The sequence below is a fragment of the Pistacia vera genome, unplaced genomic scaffold (genome assembly GCF_008641045.1).
Source record: "Pistacia vera cultivar Batoury unplaced genomic scaffold, PisVer_v2 Contig1152, whole genome shotgun sequence".
Taxonomy (NCBI): Eukaryota; Viridiplantae; Streptophyta; class Magnoliopsida; order Sapindales; family Anacardiaceae; genus Pistacia; species Pistacia vera.
This window is the reverse complement of record NW_022195196.1, coordinates 147,358-169,221: the sequence shown is the minus strand read 5'-3', so window position 1 is coordinate 169,221 and position 21,864 is coordinate 147,358. Positions and strand designations below refer to the sequence as shown.

The following is a 21,864-nucleotide window of genomic DNA, read 5'->3' as shown; positions in this document are numbered from 1 at the left end:
GCACCAACGGGTCAATAACATCCATAACAAAAACAGAAAAACACATCATTAGGGTACCTCATGGCATCATAAATTGAATTTAATAATTTCACCATCAAATTCCATGGTGAGTGTACCATCATGCACATCAATTTTTGTCTGGGTTTTTAGAATGGGTTCCTAATAACATTAGTGTTGAATTAGAAAAGTCATCTTCTTCCATGTCAAGAACATAAAATCAGCAGGAAAGACAACCCATTAACTTGTACTAAGACATCCTCAAGACTCCTTCAAGATATATTAGATCTATCAGCAAGTGTTAATGATCAACCTGTTTCTTATGGACCATATTCAAAGATGAATAAAAGAGAGAGGCATGAGTTATTGAAGCTCCTAGATCTGCATTACTTTCTCAATCTTAACATCACCAATTGCAAGGGTAGTAAACATACTAGGTCTTTGCATTTTGGAGGTAATTTTTTCTGGAGAGGGCTGAAACATTTTCCCCATACTTATCTTTTCATTACTTTCAACTTCTCTTGTTGGTGCACAAACTCCTTGAGAAATTTAGCATATAGAAGTACTTGTTAATTGCATCAAGTAAGGGAATATTTACCTCAACCTTGCGGAAAGTTTCAAGAATTTCCTTCTCTTCCTCTTCTTTTGGATTTAGTAATCTAGTAGAAAGGGAGGATTTGTCACCAATGCCTTGGTTGTTCACTATCGAGTCCTAGGCTGGTTAGTTTGAGGTGAGGAGCAAATAATTCTTTTTTCAATTCTTTTCCAGTGCTGCCTTAGGGTTCTTTCAACTCCTTCCACTTCTCAAGGTAACTGCACTGGATTTGTTTTGTTGTGGTAACAATAGTTTGTGAGGGCAATTACCTTGAGATTCCAATCTGCTCATAGAAGATGCCAGTTGACTCATTTGATTCTCCAATTGTGAATGCTTGTTTTGTTCCGTTGAAATTGCTACGTGTGTTAGTTGCAAGTGATTAACAATTTCTTCTAGAGACATACCTGAACTTCTGGAGTGTTGTTGTGTGTGGAGCAGGTGGTATCGGTGAAAATGTTGGAATGGTGGTCTTGTGCCATAGCTGAAATTGGAGATCCTCATTCTAGGTTGTAGGTATTTGAATAAGGATGTATTCTTTTGTGGTGGGCCTAGAAATCCTCCAGCTGCATTGGCATGCTCATAGGAATCATCTCGAAGTGTAGGGACATGTCAGTTGGATGACCGATGGTAGCACAATTCACAAGCTTTCACCTGTTGCATATTTCCTACAGCTAACTATTGAACAATAGAGTTAGATTGGATATTTGATTTCACAGGAAGATATATTACCTCATTCACCTTATTGGAGATGTGTCCTGTGAATCCAAATGTTGTGAGTTAGGGCCATGATGGAGATCAAATCTCTAGTATCCGAGGAGTTTTGTTCACTATGGGACCTCCACTCGCTGACATCATCATCTTCCTTTCCATGGGTAGGAGCCCTTCGTAGAAATATTGAATGAGGAGCTGTTCAGAATTAATGTTGTGGACAACTTACATAGAGTTGCTTAAATCTTTCCCAATACTCATGAAGGGTCTCTGTATCTTTCTGTTTTATTCCACATATCTCCCTTCTAATGCTAGCAGCTCATGATGCAGGGAAAATTATCAGAAACAATCTCACATCTCCATCCATGTGGTTATGAGCCAAGGGGCAAATAAAATACCAATCCTTTGCTTTTTCAGTCAACGAGAATGGGAAAGCACGTAATTTGATTTGTTTCGGTCATTCCTTGCAGTTTCATGGTGAACACACCACGTGGAATTCCTTCAGAGTGTATTAGGATCTTCATTCTCAAGACACAAAAAGTTGGAAGCAAATGGATCAATCTAGATTTTAACTCAAAACCCACTTCCAAAGCTGGATATGTAATGCAAAGTGGGCTGTTGATTTACATTTAGTGCAGCCAATTCCCTTAAAGTTCCTCTTGTTCATCCATTGTTTCTTCTATTTCAGAGTCACTAGATGAATCAACCAAGTCAGGTACTAAATTAAATTGGGGGATGAGGATGAAGTTGCTTGTTTGTCACGCAATTTAGCTTCCTTCCTCAACTCACGAGCCGTCTTCTCAATCTCAGGATCGTATGGAGTTCACCTGAACGAGAAGAACGAAGCATTAAAATAAATCTAATTAAAACCAATCCCCGGCAACAGCGCGCCAAAATTTGGTGGGTGTCGAATCCAACAAATAATAAAATTCTCACTCTCAAAAAATACAAATTGTAACAGTGATGAGCAATGTTTATCCACGAGATGGGGAGTTTATTTTAATGAAAATTAAAGCAAAGAAAGGGGGGTTTTGAAATTAAATAAAAAAGAAAGCAATTATAATCAACTAAAAATTAAGGAGGAATCAATATCAGGCAAATATCCAACCAAAGTATAATTTCAGAATTGGTTCAGAGAATTGATCACAGATACAGGGATAAAATCTTATATTCTACTAAATTGTTATGGGTATTAACAAGCTCTAACAACCTATCTCTCCTTACTTCTCGATAATCGAAACAAACTTTTGATTACTCCCTTAATAAACAACCCTAAACAAGCTCTTAGGATTTAATCTATCGACAACATTAATAATGAGAGAGAGAACCAGTTCTAGCCAACAATAAACAAGCTCGATTCATTTAGACTAGATTATATATTTCATAACATAAATCGAAAATCTCTCTATAGTCAACTATGTTATTTTACCTAATATATTAGAACATTTAAACAATTACGGATTTAAAGTTCTAAATGGTAATTTTTAACCTGATAATTGAACAATGGGCCCTTTGCATCAATCAATCAAGACAATAATTTTTAATAAATATAGAAGATATATAATAGTGAAGAAATAAAGAACAACGAAAATTATTTAGATCTCACAATTCTGAAGAACCAAACTCAATTATCCTTCAACTGGAAGAAAAGTATTTAGCTACTCATAATTAAAGAACGCCTAAAGAAAAGAGAAGAGAGAGAGATGAGGGAGAGATCCCCTCTTGTGAATAATTGTGTATTTATAAATCCATCTAATATTAGTTTCCCATCTAGATAAGGAAGTAAATCCTTCCTAATAGGGAGTCTTGGCAAATCCTAGAGAAGAATGGGTAACTAAATCTTTCCAGCGTATACATATCTTTTTCTCCAACAAATTCGTAACCCTAGGTTAAAACCTCGGATCCAATAAGACGTGCCCACGCTTTACTGCTGATTGCTTGTTGAACATTAGGAAAACAGGATGTGCCCACCTCTAAGCAAAATCCGCTTCTGGAATGTATCTCTTTTTGAGCTCCGATTTTTTCTCTTCAAATCTCTTGATTTTGAATTCAATTTGATTTAACTCCTCAATCTACTCCACAAAATACGAAACATAATCAAAATCCAAGATTTAAGCATTTATAACCATTAAAACATGAGGAAATATAACAAATATATAGATATTATGAATTCTTATCAGTTTGTCCAACAAGTTATCCAAGCTGACAAAGTTACCCAGATCATTCAACTTGTTGGACTATCGGGTTAAGGAAGTAGCCAAAGCATACAGACTTGAATTGGTTGATGAATTTAGTAAGTCCATTGTTTTTAGCACAGCTGTTGTTTCATCTCATGATGTGACTGGTGATGGGTTTGCGGTTATGGCGATAGATCAAGGAGAGCTGGTTGTGAGCAGAAATTTAGACAAAAAATGGTCTTCAATAAGCTTTCCCAATTATTTTTTTGGTGATATAGTTTACCATCATAACTAGTTCTATGCTTCCACGGCCAAAGGTCTTACCATATCTGTGGATTATACGTCTTTGACTGTTACTCAAGTGGCGGGTCCGCTGGAGAGGCTCACTTTTTGGACAAACTTGGTAAAGTCATTTAATGATTTGTTTTTAATTGTTGATGCAGTGATATTTTGCTGGAAATTTAACAGAATTTCAGTTAGGAGTTTGAAACGTTTCTGGCGCCAAAAGTCCCCTGTTTTTGTCTTGCATTATGCCGTGTGTGAGCTGCTGAGTTTGGTGTATTTTGCTGATATGTTTAGGTGTGATTAAGACTTGTAATTGAAAGGCTTTGTACATGTATTAGTTGGATGTTTAAATTTAAATTCAAATATGTAAAATATCTCTGCAAAAGTTGGTGTAACAGTGGATATTTTGGGCTGTTTTGCTGTATAAATTGAAAGCTTAATGAAACATTTTATAACCTTCTCTTAATTTATTTTCTCATTTTTCTTTTCCATAGCATTCTCCGGCCTAAGACACCAACATTAATTGTCAAGTGCTCGCCATGGAGACATGAACGGCATCGTTTCAAGGTTTATAAGCTTGATGAAGAGATGTGTGAGTGGGTTGAGGTGGAGGATGGATTGGAGGATAGAGTGTTTTTTCTGGGTGATGATTGTTCCTTCTCTCTTTCGGCTAAAGAGTTCTCCGGATGTAAAGGGAATTCTGTTTATTTCAAACATGGTCCCTTCAGAATTGATGGTTTTCTCCCTGGAATAGATGGTGCGATTTTTGACTTGAAGGACCGGACTGCTCGCCACCTCTTTGCAGAATATTCTAAGATCTTATGGCCTTCACCAAGTTGGGTGAAGTGATAGTCCGGTTAGGCTCCATGGTGGATGTAAGTGTTTATTGATATGGCCTTATTTGTTTTGTATATATATTCAGGAAGTTAACATATAAAACGTGCTCTGTTTCTAATTTTCTCCACTTGCAGCTAATATAAATTCCAAAATTTGTTATAAATCCCCAGAGCTAATTAAGGCAATTCTTTTTCTAGTATTATATCTTCCTGAGCAGGTTTAGTTACTTTCTTATTGTTTTTATCTTCTCCATTTCATCATAATACCATATTGGCCATTGCTTGGTTGAATTATTGAGACTGCAATAGTGAAATGCTTGGTAATGCTGTACTCACAGAGTTTGGAATTTTTCGATAGTGCTCTTTCTTGATGTAGATTCTTAAGTTTTAAGCAGATGAATGCTTTGAACAGTTAAAATGAAGATTAAACATGCTAGAATCACATATTATTGCTATTGCTGTCAACAGGTAAATGGTAATTCTTGATATGAATGACATTGATCTTGTAAGTTGTAACAAGCATGACTAAAAGCATTCCATTTCTTATGCTTCATAACGGATCTTCTAAGTTTGCCCCAAAATCTAATTTTGGGATGGAGAGAAAATTGACATACATGAGTTTACTTCAACTGTCTGATATCATTTCATTCATTTCTCTCTGCAAATGATTTTGCTTGACTGACAGGGTTACCTTCTTGAAAAACATTTTTGCATCTTTTTGCATCAGTAAGAAGTGGATATATTTCACTAAAGTTATATTGAGATTGATTTCCTATATCATGTATTTCTATACAATTTTTTAATGACCATGTTCATAATTTAATGAAATCAAATAGAAGAATTCAAAGTACTTTTAAGTTCGTTTTTCCAACTTATAAACATAAATGAAGCCAACCTCTTCAAATCCTGGTAAGAGTGAGATGGATTCTTATCCTATAATAATACTATTAGCACAAACTCCAGCAACATATATGCTAGTATGTGAAAGGTTTCTTCTCAAAAGCCATAAGAGTAGATGCCAAGATTTTGAAGAAAACAAAAATTTATGTCAAAGTGGAATCCTATCAGATACTTGATTATATAGTTCTATTTCATTTAAATTGTGGTCTGTATAAATTTGCTTGGATCTTTCAGCATAATCGTAGATGTTACAAATATTAATAACCGGCAGGGGAAAATTCAAACTTTGCCTGAAAAATCTTTTTCCTAATTGTCGGTTCTCTTCCCTGAGCAGAACAAGTATCATTCATGCCAACAACGACCACAAACACAGGCAAGTTTAGGTTGAAGTCAATGATTGATAAACAAGCCAACAAAGTGCTGTTTGGCTCAATCTCCTTTCCTTAAATTTTGGAACTGTCATCAGGCTCTTATGCCGTGCAAACATGGTTGATTTCATAGGAAACCTATGGCTATACCCAAGCCTTGAAAACTTGAATGAAGCTTACTTGCAAGTTGCAACCCAATCAAAATAAATCTGAGCTCTTGAAACCCCATGGGACAGCCTCTGTCTCCCTTGCGCCCCAAGCTAGTTCACAACCAAAGAAGAAAACGTGGTAATCTTGTGGTAAAAATCTCAGGTATCTGCTACAGGAGAATTTAAAGGATATCGGTGCCCTAGAGAAAAGAATTGTTGAATTTGGCTGAGAGGAAGTAAGAAATTCTTGTCTTGCTTCTTTCTATTATTTGAATTTTGATTTCAGTATCATGAAATAATTTTTAAACTTTTTAATTAAAAAAGTGTAAGCGATGGCCTAAACTGGGTTGGATCTAATCATTAAGATAAGTGTTGCATATGGTTACATGAAAAAAGACCATCAATGAACTTTCTTCAGTATTTTAAACCCTTTAGTAATTAGGCTGTGCTGCAGTATAGATTAACTGAAGTTTCTTCGTCATCACAGTTTTATTAAATATCAGGTTCTGGAGCTGTTGAAGACTTCTTTGCAGTCAACTGGAGGTCTTACTTCTGTCTTCCTCAGGAACAAAGGGGCCGAGGATGTTGCAGTGACTGATTCAAATGGAATAGTTTGACACAAGGCTATTGATTATCTTATCCCTCTCTGTTTAAATAAGTAATGTATTTTACTGTTTCTGGATTGCTGCTGGTGTTACAAACAACCCCTTAGATGTATTAATGATGGGTAATATGCTTGCTTAATCTACATATAATTTACTTCTTGTTATGATGACAGATTGAATCCTGCACATGCAAGTTAATGATAGATACAAGTCAATTTCTGCTTGCCTCATTCCCAGTTGGAAAGAATATTAAAAGTTGGTAACCAAGGTAATTGATTTCATAACCTAAAAGACAAGTAAAGGAATGTATGGAGAACAGCAGAGAACAATGATTCTAATCTAAATGTTGTTAACAAAAGTTTACTTGTTGGCGTGCAGCATATATCCATTTTTGATTGGCTATATATAGTTTTATCATGTCTCCATATTGTCATCTTCCATATTCACTCTGAAATCAGCCATGGCACACTCCATTTCCAAATCAAATTTGAAGCTTATTATTGACAAGAAGGATAACAAGGTCCTTTTTGCTGAAGCTGGCAAAGATTTCGTAGATTTTCTCTTCTACCTTCTTTCTTTGCCTGTTGGAACCATCGTCAAGCTCTTAACAAAGAATAAGATGGTGGGCTCTCTAGGTAACATCTATGAGAGCGTTGAAAAGCTTAGAGATTGCTACATCCAACCAAATCAAGAGAAGGCCTTCCTGCTAAGTCCCAGGCCTCCGGTAGACACTCGTATCCCCATTTTGCTTTCAGATGATGAACTGATGGCTAGAGGGATATACAAGTGTAGTACATGTGACAGTAAAATCAAGGTTCTGCTGTCTGATCATGAATTAATTAATCGGAAGTTATTCCTGTGTCCTGACTATCACAATGTAGCTTCTGTTCCAAACATAAAGTGTCCTGATTGCGAGAAAGAAATGAGCATTGAGATACCTTATGTTTCTGCAGTGTCTGCAGATAAGGGGACATCGGTTGAGAGAGGTTTTGTTAAAGGGTTGACGTACATGGTGATGGACGATTTGGAGGTGATGCCTATGTCTACTACAACTTGTGTTACTGTGCTCAATAAGTTTCAGGTTAAGGATTTACGTGGAGTTGAAGAGAGATTTGTAGATTTCGGCTTGGATGAGGTATGTGGATCATCAACTGTATCCTGTAATTGGTTATTAGATGCGGGCAAACTTGTAAAAGGTTTTAATATATGTTACTGCTTTATCACCTTTCTTCGTATTTATTCATTCTTGTTAGGGTCTGAAGCTCCTGCAGGCATCTTTGGAATGCAAGACAGTTCTAACAAGTGTCTTCCTTGGAAATGAGGAATCATAAGATATCAGGCTGTCAACACTGCACATTTCAAATTCTGGAGTTACTGAAGACTTCTTTACAGTCAAATGAAGCTCTCATTATTGTGTTCCCCCGAAAGAAATTGTTCAAGGGTGTTGCAGTGACTGATTGATATGAATTGTTTTCAATACATGTTTGATTATTAAAATAAATATTTCCCTATTTCTACATTCCAGTAGATGTTACAAACAGAGTCTTTGATGTATTCATGATGGAAAACATACTTGCTTATAGGGGTGTGCAAAAGAACCAGCCGGAACCAAAACCAGCGGGTTTTTGGGGTTCCGGTTTCGGCTCCTACCCAGAATCGACTATCACAAAGTAGTTCCGGTTCTAGAAATCAGTTCTAGAAATCAGGAACCAGTCGGTTCCGATTCTGATTCTGGTTCCACCCCTACAGGAAGCATGAGTCAGAACTGGAACCGAGGTCCGGGTAGGAATCGGGACTAAATTATAATTTTTTAAAATTATTGGGTGTGTATTTGTAATTTTTAGAGGGTTTATTTGTTATTTCTTAGAAATAGGGTGTAATTAAAATTAACCAAAGTACCCAGAACCGGAACTAAGACCTATGTTTCAAGTTCCGGTTCTGGGCTTCTAGGAACCAGAATCGGCAAGTTTCGGTTTTGGTTCTAAATCCAAGGAACTGTCTGGTTCCGATTCTAGTTCTAGTTCCACCCCTGCAGGAATCGTGAATCGGAACTGGAATCGAGATCCTGGTATCCGGACAGGAATCGGGACTAAATTATAATTTTTTTAAATTTTTTGGGGGTATCGTAATCATTTTTTTAAAAATAGGGGGTAACTAAAATTAACCCAAGTACCCGGAACCGAGATTAAGACCTATGTTTCAAGTTCCGATTCCAAACTTCTAGAAATCAGAATCAGCTAGTTCTGGTTCTGGTTCCAAATCCAAGGAACTGTCCGGTTCCAATTCCAATTCCTTTGTATTTGGACGGGCCAGACCCGCCCACTCCACTTGCTTATTACACATATTTAATTTTGTTGGTGAAGAGATTGAATCAATTGAGTCTTGCATTTGCAGAGTTAATAGTTGAAGTAAACGAAAGGGAAATTTAAAGAGAATATTCGATTTTATATCGATAAAAAACAAATGGACTATATCACTTCATATAAAATACTAATGGCTGGCAAGAAGGGGAACCAAACTTGAGTGTCACAAATCTTTTTTCCCTATTTGGCCACTGTTTCTCTTCTCTGCATGGACAAGTATCAATCATGGCAACAACCGCAACATCCTAAACAAGTTAAGGTTGAAGTTAGTGATAGACAAGGGAGCTAACAAAGTGCTCTTTGCAGAAGCCGGAAAAGATTTCGTGGACATTCTGTTCAATCTCCTCTCTTTGAATCTAGGAAGCTTCTCCGCGATGCAAACATGGTTGGCTGCATCGGAAACCTGTACCCGAGCCTTGAAAACCTGCATGAAGATTACTTGCAACCTAAGCAAAACAAACTTGGGTTATCGAGATCCCAAGAGAAAACTTCTGCCTTGCTGGTGCGGAGCTAGTTCACAACCAAACCAGAAAAAGTTTCACAACTGTGGTAACTATCACCAGTTTGTGGCAGATGCGTTGTCCTCAATGTGGTATTTTTATGTCTTGCGAAGTGGGCAGCTTGTTGAAGATGGATTCAACAGATGACTTGAGTGACACATGGGCCAATGATCATTGGTCTGATACTGGAAAATGTTAAGAATGTTGAATTTGGCGGTGATGAGGTAAGGAGTTCATCTCTGGCTTCTTTGTATTGTTTAAATTCTGTTTAGTTTGAGAAACAACGGTTCAAAGTTCAAACTGATAGTATGTTGATTACTAATATAGTTCTGCAATCAATGAATTAGTAGGTCTGAAGTGTTTTGGTGGGAATATTATGGTCCTAATCTGTTTAAACTTAGTTTGAAAATTTATCTTTAGGTTTATAATGATTTTCTTTCCATTTGAGGTCCTGCAGTTGTTAAGGCAGCTCTTAGTAGAACTCAGATGTGACTAATTAAAACTCCTTTGTGTCGAACACTTAGTAAGCTTGAATACCCACAAACTCTCAAGGAGAAATAAGAACCCAAAGAACAAAGATAGAGAGAAAAACTCTATTGTTTGACTCTCAATTGAATACCACTAGCTAACTTTATATGGGATTTATCCATTACAATGGATGGCTAGGATTAAGTGTACAAGAAATAGAATCCTAATCCTATTATGTTTCCTTTTTTGTGAGGCAATATTCTGGACGACTTTAAAGATATTCTTTGACATATTCTTCGATGCTTCCAGGTTATGTCTGGGTCAAGCCTTCTAGAATTGAATATTGGGTCTCATATGGACGTCGGCTTGGGTCAGACGTGACAGTAGATATCATTGATGGAGTTTGATTGAAATCTGTAACTTGTCACTAATCTGCAACATGTTTAACAGAAAATGTATTGTCCTGTTTCAGCATTGCAACTATTTGATGATAAATGATGCAAATTATGTTTGCTTAACACGCCTGTGAATTGAATTATGTGTTTCCTTTACATTTCTGAAGTTTATGGAAGCCTCATTCCAGTACAGAGAACTTAAACTTTACATAAAGGCAATTTCTTGCATAGCCTACAAGCCAAGAAAAGGATTATTCCTAGTGCCTCAAGATTTAATTCATGATAGGCTCTTTTTTAAATTCCCAGTACCAAAATTCGAAATTCCTGAGCAAGAAAGGTTCTACCATTGACCTGCAACAAATATTTGATTCCTCCTCATCACCATCTGTTCTCTTCCTACGCAATGGATCGGCTATAAATAGCTTTGCTATGTGTCCATTGAGTCACCTCTTACTAATACACGCCAAAATCAGCCATGGAAACCACAGTAAAGTTGAAGCTTTTTGTTGACACAAGGGCTGAGAAGGTTATTTTCGCAGAAGCCGGCAAAGACTTCATAGATTTTCTGGTCTACTTTCTTTCTTTGCCAGTGGGTACTGTGGCTAGGCTCTTAAAAGGGAAAGGCACGGTGGGTTCCCTAAGTAACCTCTATAAAAGCGTTGAAAATCTCAGTGAATCCTTCTTCCAACCAAACCAAACCAAGAATTCACTACTAAATCCTAGAGCTCCAAGATCTGCAGCCACAGGAGTCCCTCTTTTGCTTTGTGATTATGATTCGCACACTCGAATGGTATACTCTTGCCCCTCTCATTATCATAACATAACTGATGTTCCAAACTTGCTTTGTCCTTCGTGCAACAAGAAAATGACCGGCCCATTGTATTATGTACCCCCGTCGCTTGAGAACACTGGGCTGGTTGAAGGAGGATTTGTTAAGAGTTTTGTGAGTTTCATGGTGACGGATGATTTGGAGTTTATGCCTATTTCTCCTGAAAATTTATTTTCTTTGCTTAACAAGTCCAACGTCGAAATTGATGAACTTGAAAAGATGGATGTGGAACTGGGGGCTGATGAGGTAAGTCCATTTCTTTTCCCCTTTTGCTATTCTCTATAAATACATATCAACAATTTACATATGACAATTTCACTATCCAGTCACAAACGGAATATACGGCGCAGGTTATGCCCTGCGCTGGGTGAGAGTTTTCTTGCGTTCCGGCTACCTTTTTCCGGCGCAGCATATACTAAAACAGGGCATGATGCTAAGTTTCTATCTCCTTTGTTAGGGTCTAAGGCTGCTGAAGTTATCATTGGAATGCGAAAAAGTCTTAACAAGTTTGTATCAGGGCACAGTACAACAAACACCGCACCGCAGAGAGACTTTAATGGAGCCGGAAGCATCGTGGCGTTCGTATCACAGCAGAAAGGCTTCAATGGAGCTGCAAGCACCGCAGCATTTGTATCACAGTAGAGAGCCTTTAATGCACTCGATCCCACCTTGTGCACAATCAGAACCTTATTAATGGAGCTGATCCCAGCCTGCCCAGCCTAGTATTGAGAAGCTCGAACTTGACTCGGCTGGAATAGTGTAGTTAGCAGTATTCCACATTTTAATAAATGTACTGCAGTCGTGCTTTGGTGTGGAAGCAAATAGGTGAATCTTACCATTGTTATTTGGTAGTATTCTGCCAAAGTTATAATATTGATAAATAAAAGTATATTATTGCCTTCTTAAAATGCTCCTGAAACTAGCTTATAGAATAATATTTGTACTTATATTAACTACAACTTTAAGGACATTTGTGATTTTAAGATCCACTTATAAACACTATAAAACAAAAAGATGAATCGTTGCTTATTTGGTGGAAGTGTTTTTATCTTAATTATGTGGAAGTCTATTACTACTAAATGGAATTTATGTAAACTTAATGCGATAAATGTAAGGCAAGATCAACGCATACTTACAATCACATGTTTTTTTTTTTTTTTTAATTATCAATTTATAATCTTTAGACTAAGCAATTACTAATCAATGTTGGAGATGTTATGACATGACCACCTTGATTTTTAAATATCATTTAATTTTGAGGATATATATATTTAAATGCAGACTTTCAATATTTAAAAGATTCGTTAATGGTAATTATTATTTCAAATAAATACTAAAAGATAAAATTTTGGTTAAATTACTAATTTGTATAATATACCAAAAAATTATCTTTTAATGTGAATATGTGCCAGTAAACTAGGATTTTAACAAATGCCATATGATGTCAAAATTCAGACCTAAACTCTCACAAACAAAATTACAAGAATGTGAATTTGTCTTTTCACATTGGTCAGTGTATATTTTTTTTAAAAACCCAAACATTTTGTCTGATGGTTAAGAAGGTTTGCTCTTTTTATTGATTTATTGGCCTCAAATAATGCGGTTTACCTAAAACATTAGGCTTGTAGGGTGTTTAATAGATCTCACAGATTAGTTAAAGTACGAGCAAACTGGTCTGAACATCTCGAATATAAAAAGTAGAAAAAATAAAAAAATTTATCTTTTCAGTGGAGTTTGACATGAAAGCTATAAAATCACTACCCTTTTGTTAAACAGAACAAGTATATATATGTTTCCTGGTTTCTGCATTGCACGTGATATTACAAACAACTCTTTGATGTACTATGATGTATATTGTGCTCGCTTAATCTACAGTTAATTTACTTGTTGAAATGATGATAGAATCAATTGACTCCTATATATGCTAGTTAATTAATATGAGGTAGAAGTAAACGAGGGAAATTTCGATGCCAAGATTTAACTTGACTTTTCCTGGCGTCATTCCCAGTAGGAAGAGTTTATATATTCTAAAGCAAGGTAATCAATCCCATAGCCTACAAGCTACGTAAAGGATTGAATTATGAATGGGGAACAATTCATAGTACTATGATTCTAAATGTCCTAATCAAACAAAGAAAAAGTAGTACCAAACTTAAAGAAATTTATAGAGAATATTCGATTTTATATTAATAAATATATATGGACTATATCACTTCCTATATAAAGTACTAATGGCATGCAAGAAGGGGAACCAAACTTTGTGTGTTACAAATCTTTTTGCCCCTATTTGCCCACCGTTTCTCTTCTCTGTGTGGACAATTATCAGTCATGGCAACAACCACCACACCCCCAAACAAGTTAAGGTTGAAGTTAATGATAGATAAAGGAGCTAACAAAGTGCTCTTTGCAGAAGCCGGAAAAGATTTCGTGGACATTCTGTTCAGTCTTCTCTCTTTGAAACTAGGAACTGTCATCAAGCTTCTCCACGATGCAAACATGGTTGGCTGCATCGGAAATCTGTACCCAAGCCTTGAAAACCTGAATAAAGATTACTTGCAACCTAATCAAAACAAACTTGAGTTATTGAAAACCCAAGAGAAAACTTCTGCCTTGCTGTTGCCCGGAGGTAGTTCACAACCAAAGCAGAAAAAAATTTACAATTGTCCTAACCGTTGCCGGTATGTGGCAGATGAAACTAGCAAAATTTGTCCTCAATGTTGTTGTTCTATGTCTTACGAAGTGGTCAGCTTGTTGAAGATGGATTCAGTTTGTGAGGGTGGTATTGTAAATAAATTGGTTACTTATATGGTGACAGATGACTTGTTAGTGACGCCTGGGTCAATGATATCTAGCATTGATCTGATCATACAGGAAAATGTTAAGGATATTGGTACCCTGGAGAAAAGAGTTGTTGAATTTGGCGCTGATGAGGTAAGGAGTTCATCTCTGGCTTCTTTGTATTGTTTAAATTCTGTTTAGTCTTGAGAAACAATGGTTCAAACTGATGGTATGTTGATTAATAACATGGTTCCGCAATCAATGAATTAGTAGGTCTGAAGTGTTTTGGTGGGAATATTATGGTCCTAATCTGTTAAAACTTCAGTTTGAAAATATATCTTTAGGTTTATAATGATTTTCTTTCCATTTCAGGTCCAGGAGCTGTTGGGGACTTCCTTGAAATCAGATGCAACTCTTACTTCTGTCTTCCTCTTGAAGAAAGAACTCAAAGACATTGATGTGTCTAATTAAAATACATTCTATGTGGGGTGTAGGAATCATTGATGGAGTTTGATAATTGAAATCTATAACCTGTCACTACTCTACAGCATGTTTAATAGAAAATGTATTGTCCGGTTTCAGCATTGCAACTATTTGATGAATAAATGATGCAAATTATGCTTGCTTAACACACCTGTGAATTGAATTATGTGTTTTCCTTTACAATTCTGAAGTTTATGGAAAAAATAAATGATGTTTGGATTAGTGTCTTAAGATTTAATTAACTGTTACCCTCATTCCAGTACAGAGAACTCAACTTTCTACATAATGGCAATTTCTTCCATAGCCTACAGGCCATATCAGGGATTATTCTTAGTGCCTCAAGATTTAATTCATGATGAGCTCTTTTCTATATTTCCAGTACCATGATTCGAAATGTCCTGAGCAAGGAAAATTTCTACCATTGACCTGCAACAAATATTTGGTTCCTCGTTACCAACTGTTCTCTTCCTATGCAATGGATCGGCTATTAATAGCTTTGCTATGTGTCTATTGAGTCACCTCTTACTCATACACGCTAAAATCAGTCAAGGCAACCACAGTAAAGTTGAAGCTTTTAAACAAAAACATGAATCGTTGCTTACAAATAATAAAACTTGATCCCACAGAAACCCACCGCTGCAGCCCCCCAACGGAGAATCGAACGTAGGATTGCGGCCTCCCAACGGGGAATCGAATCTAAGATTGTGGGTTGAAGCCATACATAGCCTCCTTGGTTCACCCTTACCGCTGGACTTGATGTAGGGAAAGTAGTGTTAAATTAGGATTTAATTTTGTTTCCATTTCTTTATTTGATTTTCTTTTTCAATTAGGGTTTCATATTAGGAATTCAAGTAGTTTTCCATTTTAATTAAAAGTTTAGTTGATTTAGGAAGTTTTAATTAAGTTAAATTTGACTTTCTTATTTTATAATTAGTCAACCGTTGGGATTTCTTTTTTTAATTAGTTTTCGTGTTTAAGTAGGATTTTATTTTCTTGTTAATTAGAGTCTTGTTAGGGTTGGCTGTAACCATCCTATATAAACATATTATTTGTTTCTTCTGAAGATATATAATATTCAATAAATTATTCAGATTTTACTTCAAATTTTAAGGTTTAAGTTTCTAAATTGAGACTTGTATTATCATTTCTAAACGTATAATTGAGTGCTAGCCTTATTTTATCATGCTATCTCACTGCGTCATTTGGTATCAAAGAAGACAAAATTCGGATCTAATGGCAAGTGATGAAGTTGTAGGTGGCGGCAATTCTCATGACGAAGATCAGGGAGCTGAGACCTTTCAAAGGGTGGCGTTGAGAGCTTTGAAGCAACGAATAGATCTCAGATTCCAGCGTTTGGAACGACACTTTGAAGAAATTACAGATTGACTTGATGCTTTGAGCGTAGATGCCAACAAAAATAGGGATGATGAAAGGCAACGTACCAAGGATGAAGGGAACATGAAGTATGGTAGAAATAAATATGGTGACAGAGAATCCAAAGAATTCTGATTAAACGTATATATCCCTTGCTTTAGAGGAAATTTAGATATTGTGGAATTTTTGGATTGGATGGCAAAAGTAGATGGGTTTTTTGAATATATAGAGATCCCAGAGGGCAGAAGGGTGAAATTGGCTGCATGTAGGTTGAAGGGAGGAACTTTTGCATGGTGGGAAAGATTACAGGCTAGAAGATTTCGTGAGGGGAAAGCACCAGTTAGCCTAGTTAGTAAATTCGCGTTTTATATGCAAATTATACGGCTAGCCGTATAATTCCCGTATAAAACGTGAATTCACGTATTTTATTAGGCCTGCTGTATAATTCGCGAATTATATACCCTATCCGTATAATTCGTGAATTATACGCGAATTTTTGCCGAATTTTTGTAGACAAAAAAATAATTAAATGATAAGGCAAAACGATGTCGTTTTGGTTGGGTTTGACTAAAATTAAAAAAAATCTCCTTCATCGTCCTCGGTTCTCTCTTCCACAGTCTTCATCTCTTCTTCAAATCTTCAACAATTCAACTCTTTTTTCTTCATCTCTTGACTCTTTGAGTCTTGATCTCTTCTTTTCTTCTCTTTTTAACTCTCTTCTCCAAGCTTTAAGTCCAAGACTTCAACTCTTCAAGCCTCAAGCTACACACTTCTTCTCTTCTCTTTTTAACTCTCTTTGAATCTTGTATGTTGGTGATTTGTTTGTGTTTGTGCTGGTGTGTGAGTAGTAGTAATAGGGGCTAGTGGATTGATGGATTTGTTATGTTGGTGGATTGATAGATTTGTTTGAAATATGTTTGATGAAATGCTTGTGAGAGTTATATTTGGTATCTGTTTTAACATAATATTTCATTTAGTTCTGTTGTTTTGTGTTGTATGGGTCAAAATGAAAAGACTAAAGATCATCTATGAAAGCAAAAGGTAAAGGCAAAACTGCAAAAGAAAAGCATGAATTCATAAAAATAATATTGTCGGGCTTGGATTTGGAATTGGCAGATACTTAAAGAAGAAGAAAAAAAACAACAAACCATCAGCTTGCAACCAACACCAACTGCAAATTGTAAACCCATGTGCACTCTGTCATGTTTTTAGATTTCATAACACTATTATTATTTGACCTTTGAATGCACTGTCCAATTAAATTCAGAACATAAAATTCAGAAAATAAAACAACTATACTAATTGGAATCCAAATTTTGTATGCGTAGCTATAAAATAACGGATAAAAATACTAGTCGTAGTTATTGTTCCAATATACTTTAAATAAAAAGGAAAATAAATTGTAGGGTCGACCACAATGGATTATTTAAATTTGGATTTTTTGAAAAGTGTTAAAACCAAGATTGCTATTGCCGTATTTTTCAAAACGTATTATTGACAATGTGTCGTATTAAACCCGTATATATCTGAATCGTATTTTTTCCGTATCCGAATTTTATAACCGAATTTTTACAAATGTATTTTTCACCATTTGCCGTATCATACCCGTAAAATTCCCGTACCGTTTTTTTGTCGTACCCGTATATACTAACTAGGCCAGTTAGAACCTAGTACAGGATGATGCAGTTGTTACAAAGGGATTTTCTTCCTCCTAATTATGAGCAAATCTTGTTCCAACAGTACTAGATATGTCATTAGGGCTAGAGATCTATCTAAAAATATATTGCTGAATATCGACAGTTGTTACTCCACCTTGACTATAATGAACATCCATATAGAGTAGCTTTAGAATTCTTTAATGGGCTGAATGTAAACATATGAACTAAAATTGATTTACAACATGATCATACATTGCTTGATGCTCTTCAATTAGCCTTTGATGTAGAATCACAATTAAGAATTAAAAAAAAAAAAAATCTTCGTCAGAGAATGCATGCCTCACCAGTTATGGAGGAAGACAAGAAGCATCAAGCACTTTCTAAACAAATTCTTAAAGCCAACGAAGATCGTGAGATGTTACAAATTGAGGATCACACATCAAAGGAGATTGAGCATAAAGTAGACATTGAAGCTAAATGAGTTCTCTAATAAGAAAAGATTGAACAAGAGCAAAAGCAAACTGTCCTAAAGGAGAAGCTTGAGCAAAAGCAAGTTGTTCTAAAGGATAAGCTTGAGCCAAAAGAATACATACAATTTAAGGATCAAAAGGATGAAACATTGACGACATTCGATTTCGACTTGAAGACTATATTGCGTGACAACTCTCCTAGGAAGATCAATGACAAAATATATTTATTTTCTCCAAAGGAGGACTTATTACTCTACTTCAAGTATCACTCACCACATTGAAACTCAGAGAACGAGTTTATTTTTAAGAGGGGGAGTATGATGTAGGGAAAATAGTGTTTAATTAGATTTAATTAGGACTTAATTTTGTTTCCCTTTCTTTATTTGATTTTCTTATTTATTTAGGGTTACATATTAGGAATTAAAGTAGTTTTTTTATTTTCATTAGGAGTTTAATTGATTTAGAAAGTTTTAATTCAGTTAAATTTTATTTTCTTATTTTATAATTAGTCAACCGTTAGGATTTATTGTTTTAATTAGTTTTCGTGTTTAAGTAGGATTTTATTTCCTTGTTAATTAGAGTCTTGTTAGGGTTGATTGTAATGACACTACATAAACATATTATTTGTTTTTTCTGAAGATATAGAATATTCAATAAATTATTCAAATTTTACTTCAGATTTTAAGGTTTAAGTTTCTGGATTGAGACATGTATTATCATTTCTAAAGGTGTAATCGAGTGCTAACCTTGTTTTATTATGCTAATTCGCTGCGTCAAGACTACCCATGGGTTGGTTAAATTTATAATATTGATAAACACTATAAAATAAAAACACGAATGGTTGCTTATTTGGAAATGTTTTCTTTATCTTAATTCTTGAAAAAATCTATTTTACTGGCTGTTTATTCGGCTATTCCTTCTAAATGGAATTTATGTAAACTTAATTTGATAAATGTAGGGTAAGATCAATGCATACTTACAATCAAATAATTTTTTTTTTAATATCAATTTATAATATTTAGATTAAGCAATTACTAATCAATAGAGGAGATGGTTTGACATGACAACCTAAGTTTTTTAAAATCATTTAATTTTGGGGATATTCATACTTTTTTAAAATGCAGACTTGAATTTGTGTACAAAAAATTTGATAATGGTAATTATTATTTCAAATAAATACTTAAAGAAAAAAATTTATTTAAATTACTATTTTTGTATAATATACCAAAAAATTATCTTTTGATGTGGATATGTGCGTAAACTAGAATTTTAACATATGCCATATAAGAGTTGATAGGAGTTTGAAGTAGTCATCATGGATAGAGTTTGACATGAAAGCTATAAAATCACTACCCTTTTTGTTAAACAGAACAAGTATATATATGTTTTCCTGGTTTCTGCATTGCACTTGATATTACAAACAACTATTTGATGTATTAAGGATGGAAATTATGCTTTGCTTAATCTACGGTTAATTACTTGTTGAAATGATGATAGAATCAACTGACTCCTGTATATGCAAGTTAATTAATATGAGCTAGAAGTAAACGAGAGAAATTTTGATGCCAGGATTTTACTTAACTTATCCTGGCGTCATTCCCAGTAGGAAGAGTTCAAATATTCTAAAGCAAGGTAAACAATCCCATAGCCTAGGAGCCAAGTAAAGGATTGAATTATGAATGGGGAACAATTCATAGTACTATGATTCTAAAAGTCCTAATTAAACAAAGAAAAAGTAGGACCGTGGCCACGGTATTCCAACTTTGGCGTGCAATAAATACAAATATATATTCCTAATTACCAACTCTTTTTCTTCCTATATATATAACTTTAACAATGTGTCCATGGTTCATACAGCTAGGCAGCTTCTTTGCACATTTCAAAGAAACCATGGTAAATGCCACAGAACCCAAAATAAGTTTGAAGCTTTTTTTTGACACAAATGCTGACAAAGTTGTTTTTGCGGAAGCTGGCAAAGATTTTGTAGATTTTCTCTTCCATCTTCTTTCTCTGCCACTTGCCACTGTCACTAGGATCTTAAAAGAAGACATGGTGGGTTCACTAGCCAAACTCTATGAGACCGTTGAAAGTCTTAGTGATTCCTACTTGCAACCAAACCAAAAAAAGAATTCACTGCTAAATCCCCGAGCCCCAATATGTGCCACTGAAATCCCTCTTATGCTTTCTGATTATGAACTGCATAATCGAAAATCATACGTATGTTCTAATTGTAACTCATTTGTGGCTGATGTACCAAACTTGCTATGTCCTCGGTGCAAGCATAAAATGACCTTTGCCGTGTCTTATGTTCCTCCATCACCAGCAAACACAGGATTTCCTGTTGACGGAGGATTTATAAAAGGTCCAGTGACTTTCATTGTGAAGGATAATTTGGAGATCATGCCTATTTCTACTGAAAATTTACGTCCTTTCCTTACAAAGAAGGAAGGTATTTTAGAGCTGGGGCTTATGTTGGATGTGGATGGGGTAAGTTTTCCCTTTTGTAATTGGCTTCATATATATATATATATATGATAATTTCTCTACCCAGATATACTAACTAAGGCTGAGAAATATTGATTTCTATTTGATATGTTTTTCTAGGCTATGAAGCTGCTGCAGTTATCTTTACAAAGCAAGACGGTTTTAACGAAGTTTTACGAGGACAACCCTAATAAACATTTAACGTCTTGCAATCCGTTGTGAATCCTAAGGGCCCAGTTCTGAATGCTTATTTCCTGAAATTGCATGAATCATTGTATATGGTTGCCTTGGTAGTATTCTACCCAAGCTGTAATGCTGATAAATAAAGTTCAATTTATACGTAGCTTTTTCATAAATGCAACTGGGATAGCTTTATAGCGTTTAATAAGAGTTAACGACTTTTTCCCACCCAAAAAATAGCTTATTGACCGGTTCCCCCTCCTACACTTTTAAAATACCATTTTACTACCCACTAGTAGTCATTTTCGTTGTGAGGAAGGGTAAGATGGTCAAAAGTGTGTCATAAGTAAGGGCAGGATAGTCTTTTAGCTTCTTCAATCACCCCTAAAAATCTGATAGTCTTAAGCAATTTCTCAGCCTTTTTCTGGTCGTCTTCTCCACCGGAAATCATCCCCCACCCTGCCATTCTACTCACCGTTGAGGGAATCACCCCCAATAGCAACAATCGTCGTAAAATCGGTGTAAACGTTGTTGTTGAGTTTGGGGTGATTGCAAGTGGGAAAAAATGGGTTTTTGGTTAGGGAAGAAAATTGAATAGGTGGTGTGCGCAGCAAAGTAGCAACATTATAAGTGATAAGGGAACGACCGACAACCAGAAAAAACACACCAACAACAACCCAAACACTTCAAAAAGCAACACAAAAAATCCGGTTGTTTTCAGATGGTCAAAAATGCAACTACCTCGCTGTAGCAATGGCAAGTCATTGGCCGCAAGCTGCGAGATGGGAGGGCGAGTGGAGGTAAGGGTTTTGAAGAGGTCAGGATGGGGTTGGAATGGTGGTGACAATGGTGATTTCTAGTGTCAATAATGGTCGGCATCTGACTGAGAAACAGTGACATCGCGAAATAGCCAAATAAGCAGCGGCTAGCAAACGATGAGTAATCAGGGCCAAAATGTTGGGGGTTTTGTTAAGGGCTTGATGGTGACTCTAGGGGTGGTGTCAATTTTGATTTTGGTTGCCAGAAATCGCCAGAATCCAACAAGAGAAATAGTGCAAACCCTAGCGACGATAGGCGTAAAGTTGGGTGGAATCAGGTGGGAAGAGAGGGAAGATGGGGAAAGCGGTGTCAATTTTACGTCGATTTCCAGTGCTGGAACGCGCCTTGGGGGTTAATCTTTGGTGGGGGTATTTTCGTCCTCACCGTCTATTTAATAGAAATTGGTGAAGGAATATAATTTTTGGGTGGTAAAATGGTATTTT

General features: G+C 35.8%; 2 protein-coding genes across 2 annotated transcripts; both read left to right on the top strand.

The window, feature by feature from the left end:
* Positions 1–888: 888 nt before the first annotated feature.
* LOC116146789 (F-box protein At2g17036-like) lies at positions 889–4,611 on the top strand. The gene is made up of 5 exons (XM_031432237.1): positions 889–918; positions 1,031–1,098; positions 3,481–3,685; positions 3,773–4,056; positions 4,257–4,611. Exons 1-5 carry the CDS (start codon positions 889–891, stop codon positions 4,609–4,611), a joined length of 942 nt encoding a protein of 313 aa, XP_031288097.1.
* A 6,131-nt stretch (positions 4,612–10,742) lies between these two features.
* On the top strand, positions 10,743–12,083 carry LOC116146992. Its single transcript, XM_031432420.1, has 2 exons — positions 10,743–11,421; positions 11,633–12,083. Exons 1-2 carry the CDS (start codon positions 10,822–10,824, stop codon positions 11,867–11,869), a joined length of 837 nt encoding a protein of 278 aa, XP_031288280.1. The 5' UTR covers positions 10,743–10,821; the 3' UTR covers positions 11,870–12,083.
* Positions 12,084–21,864: the final 9,781 nt, after the last annotated feature.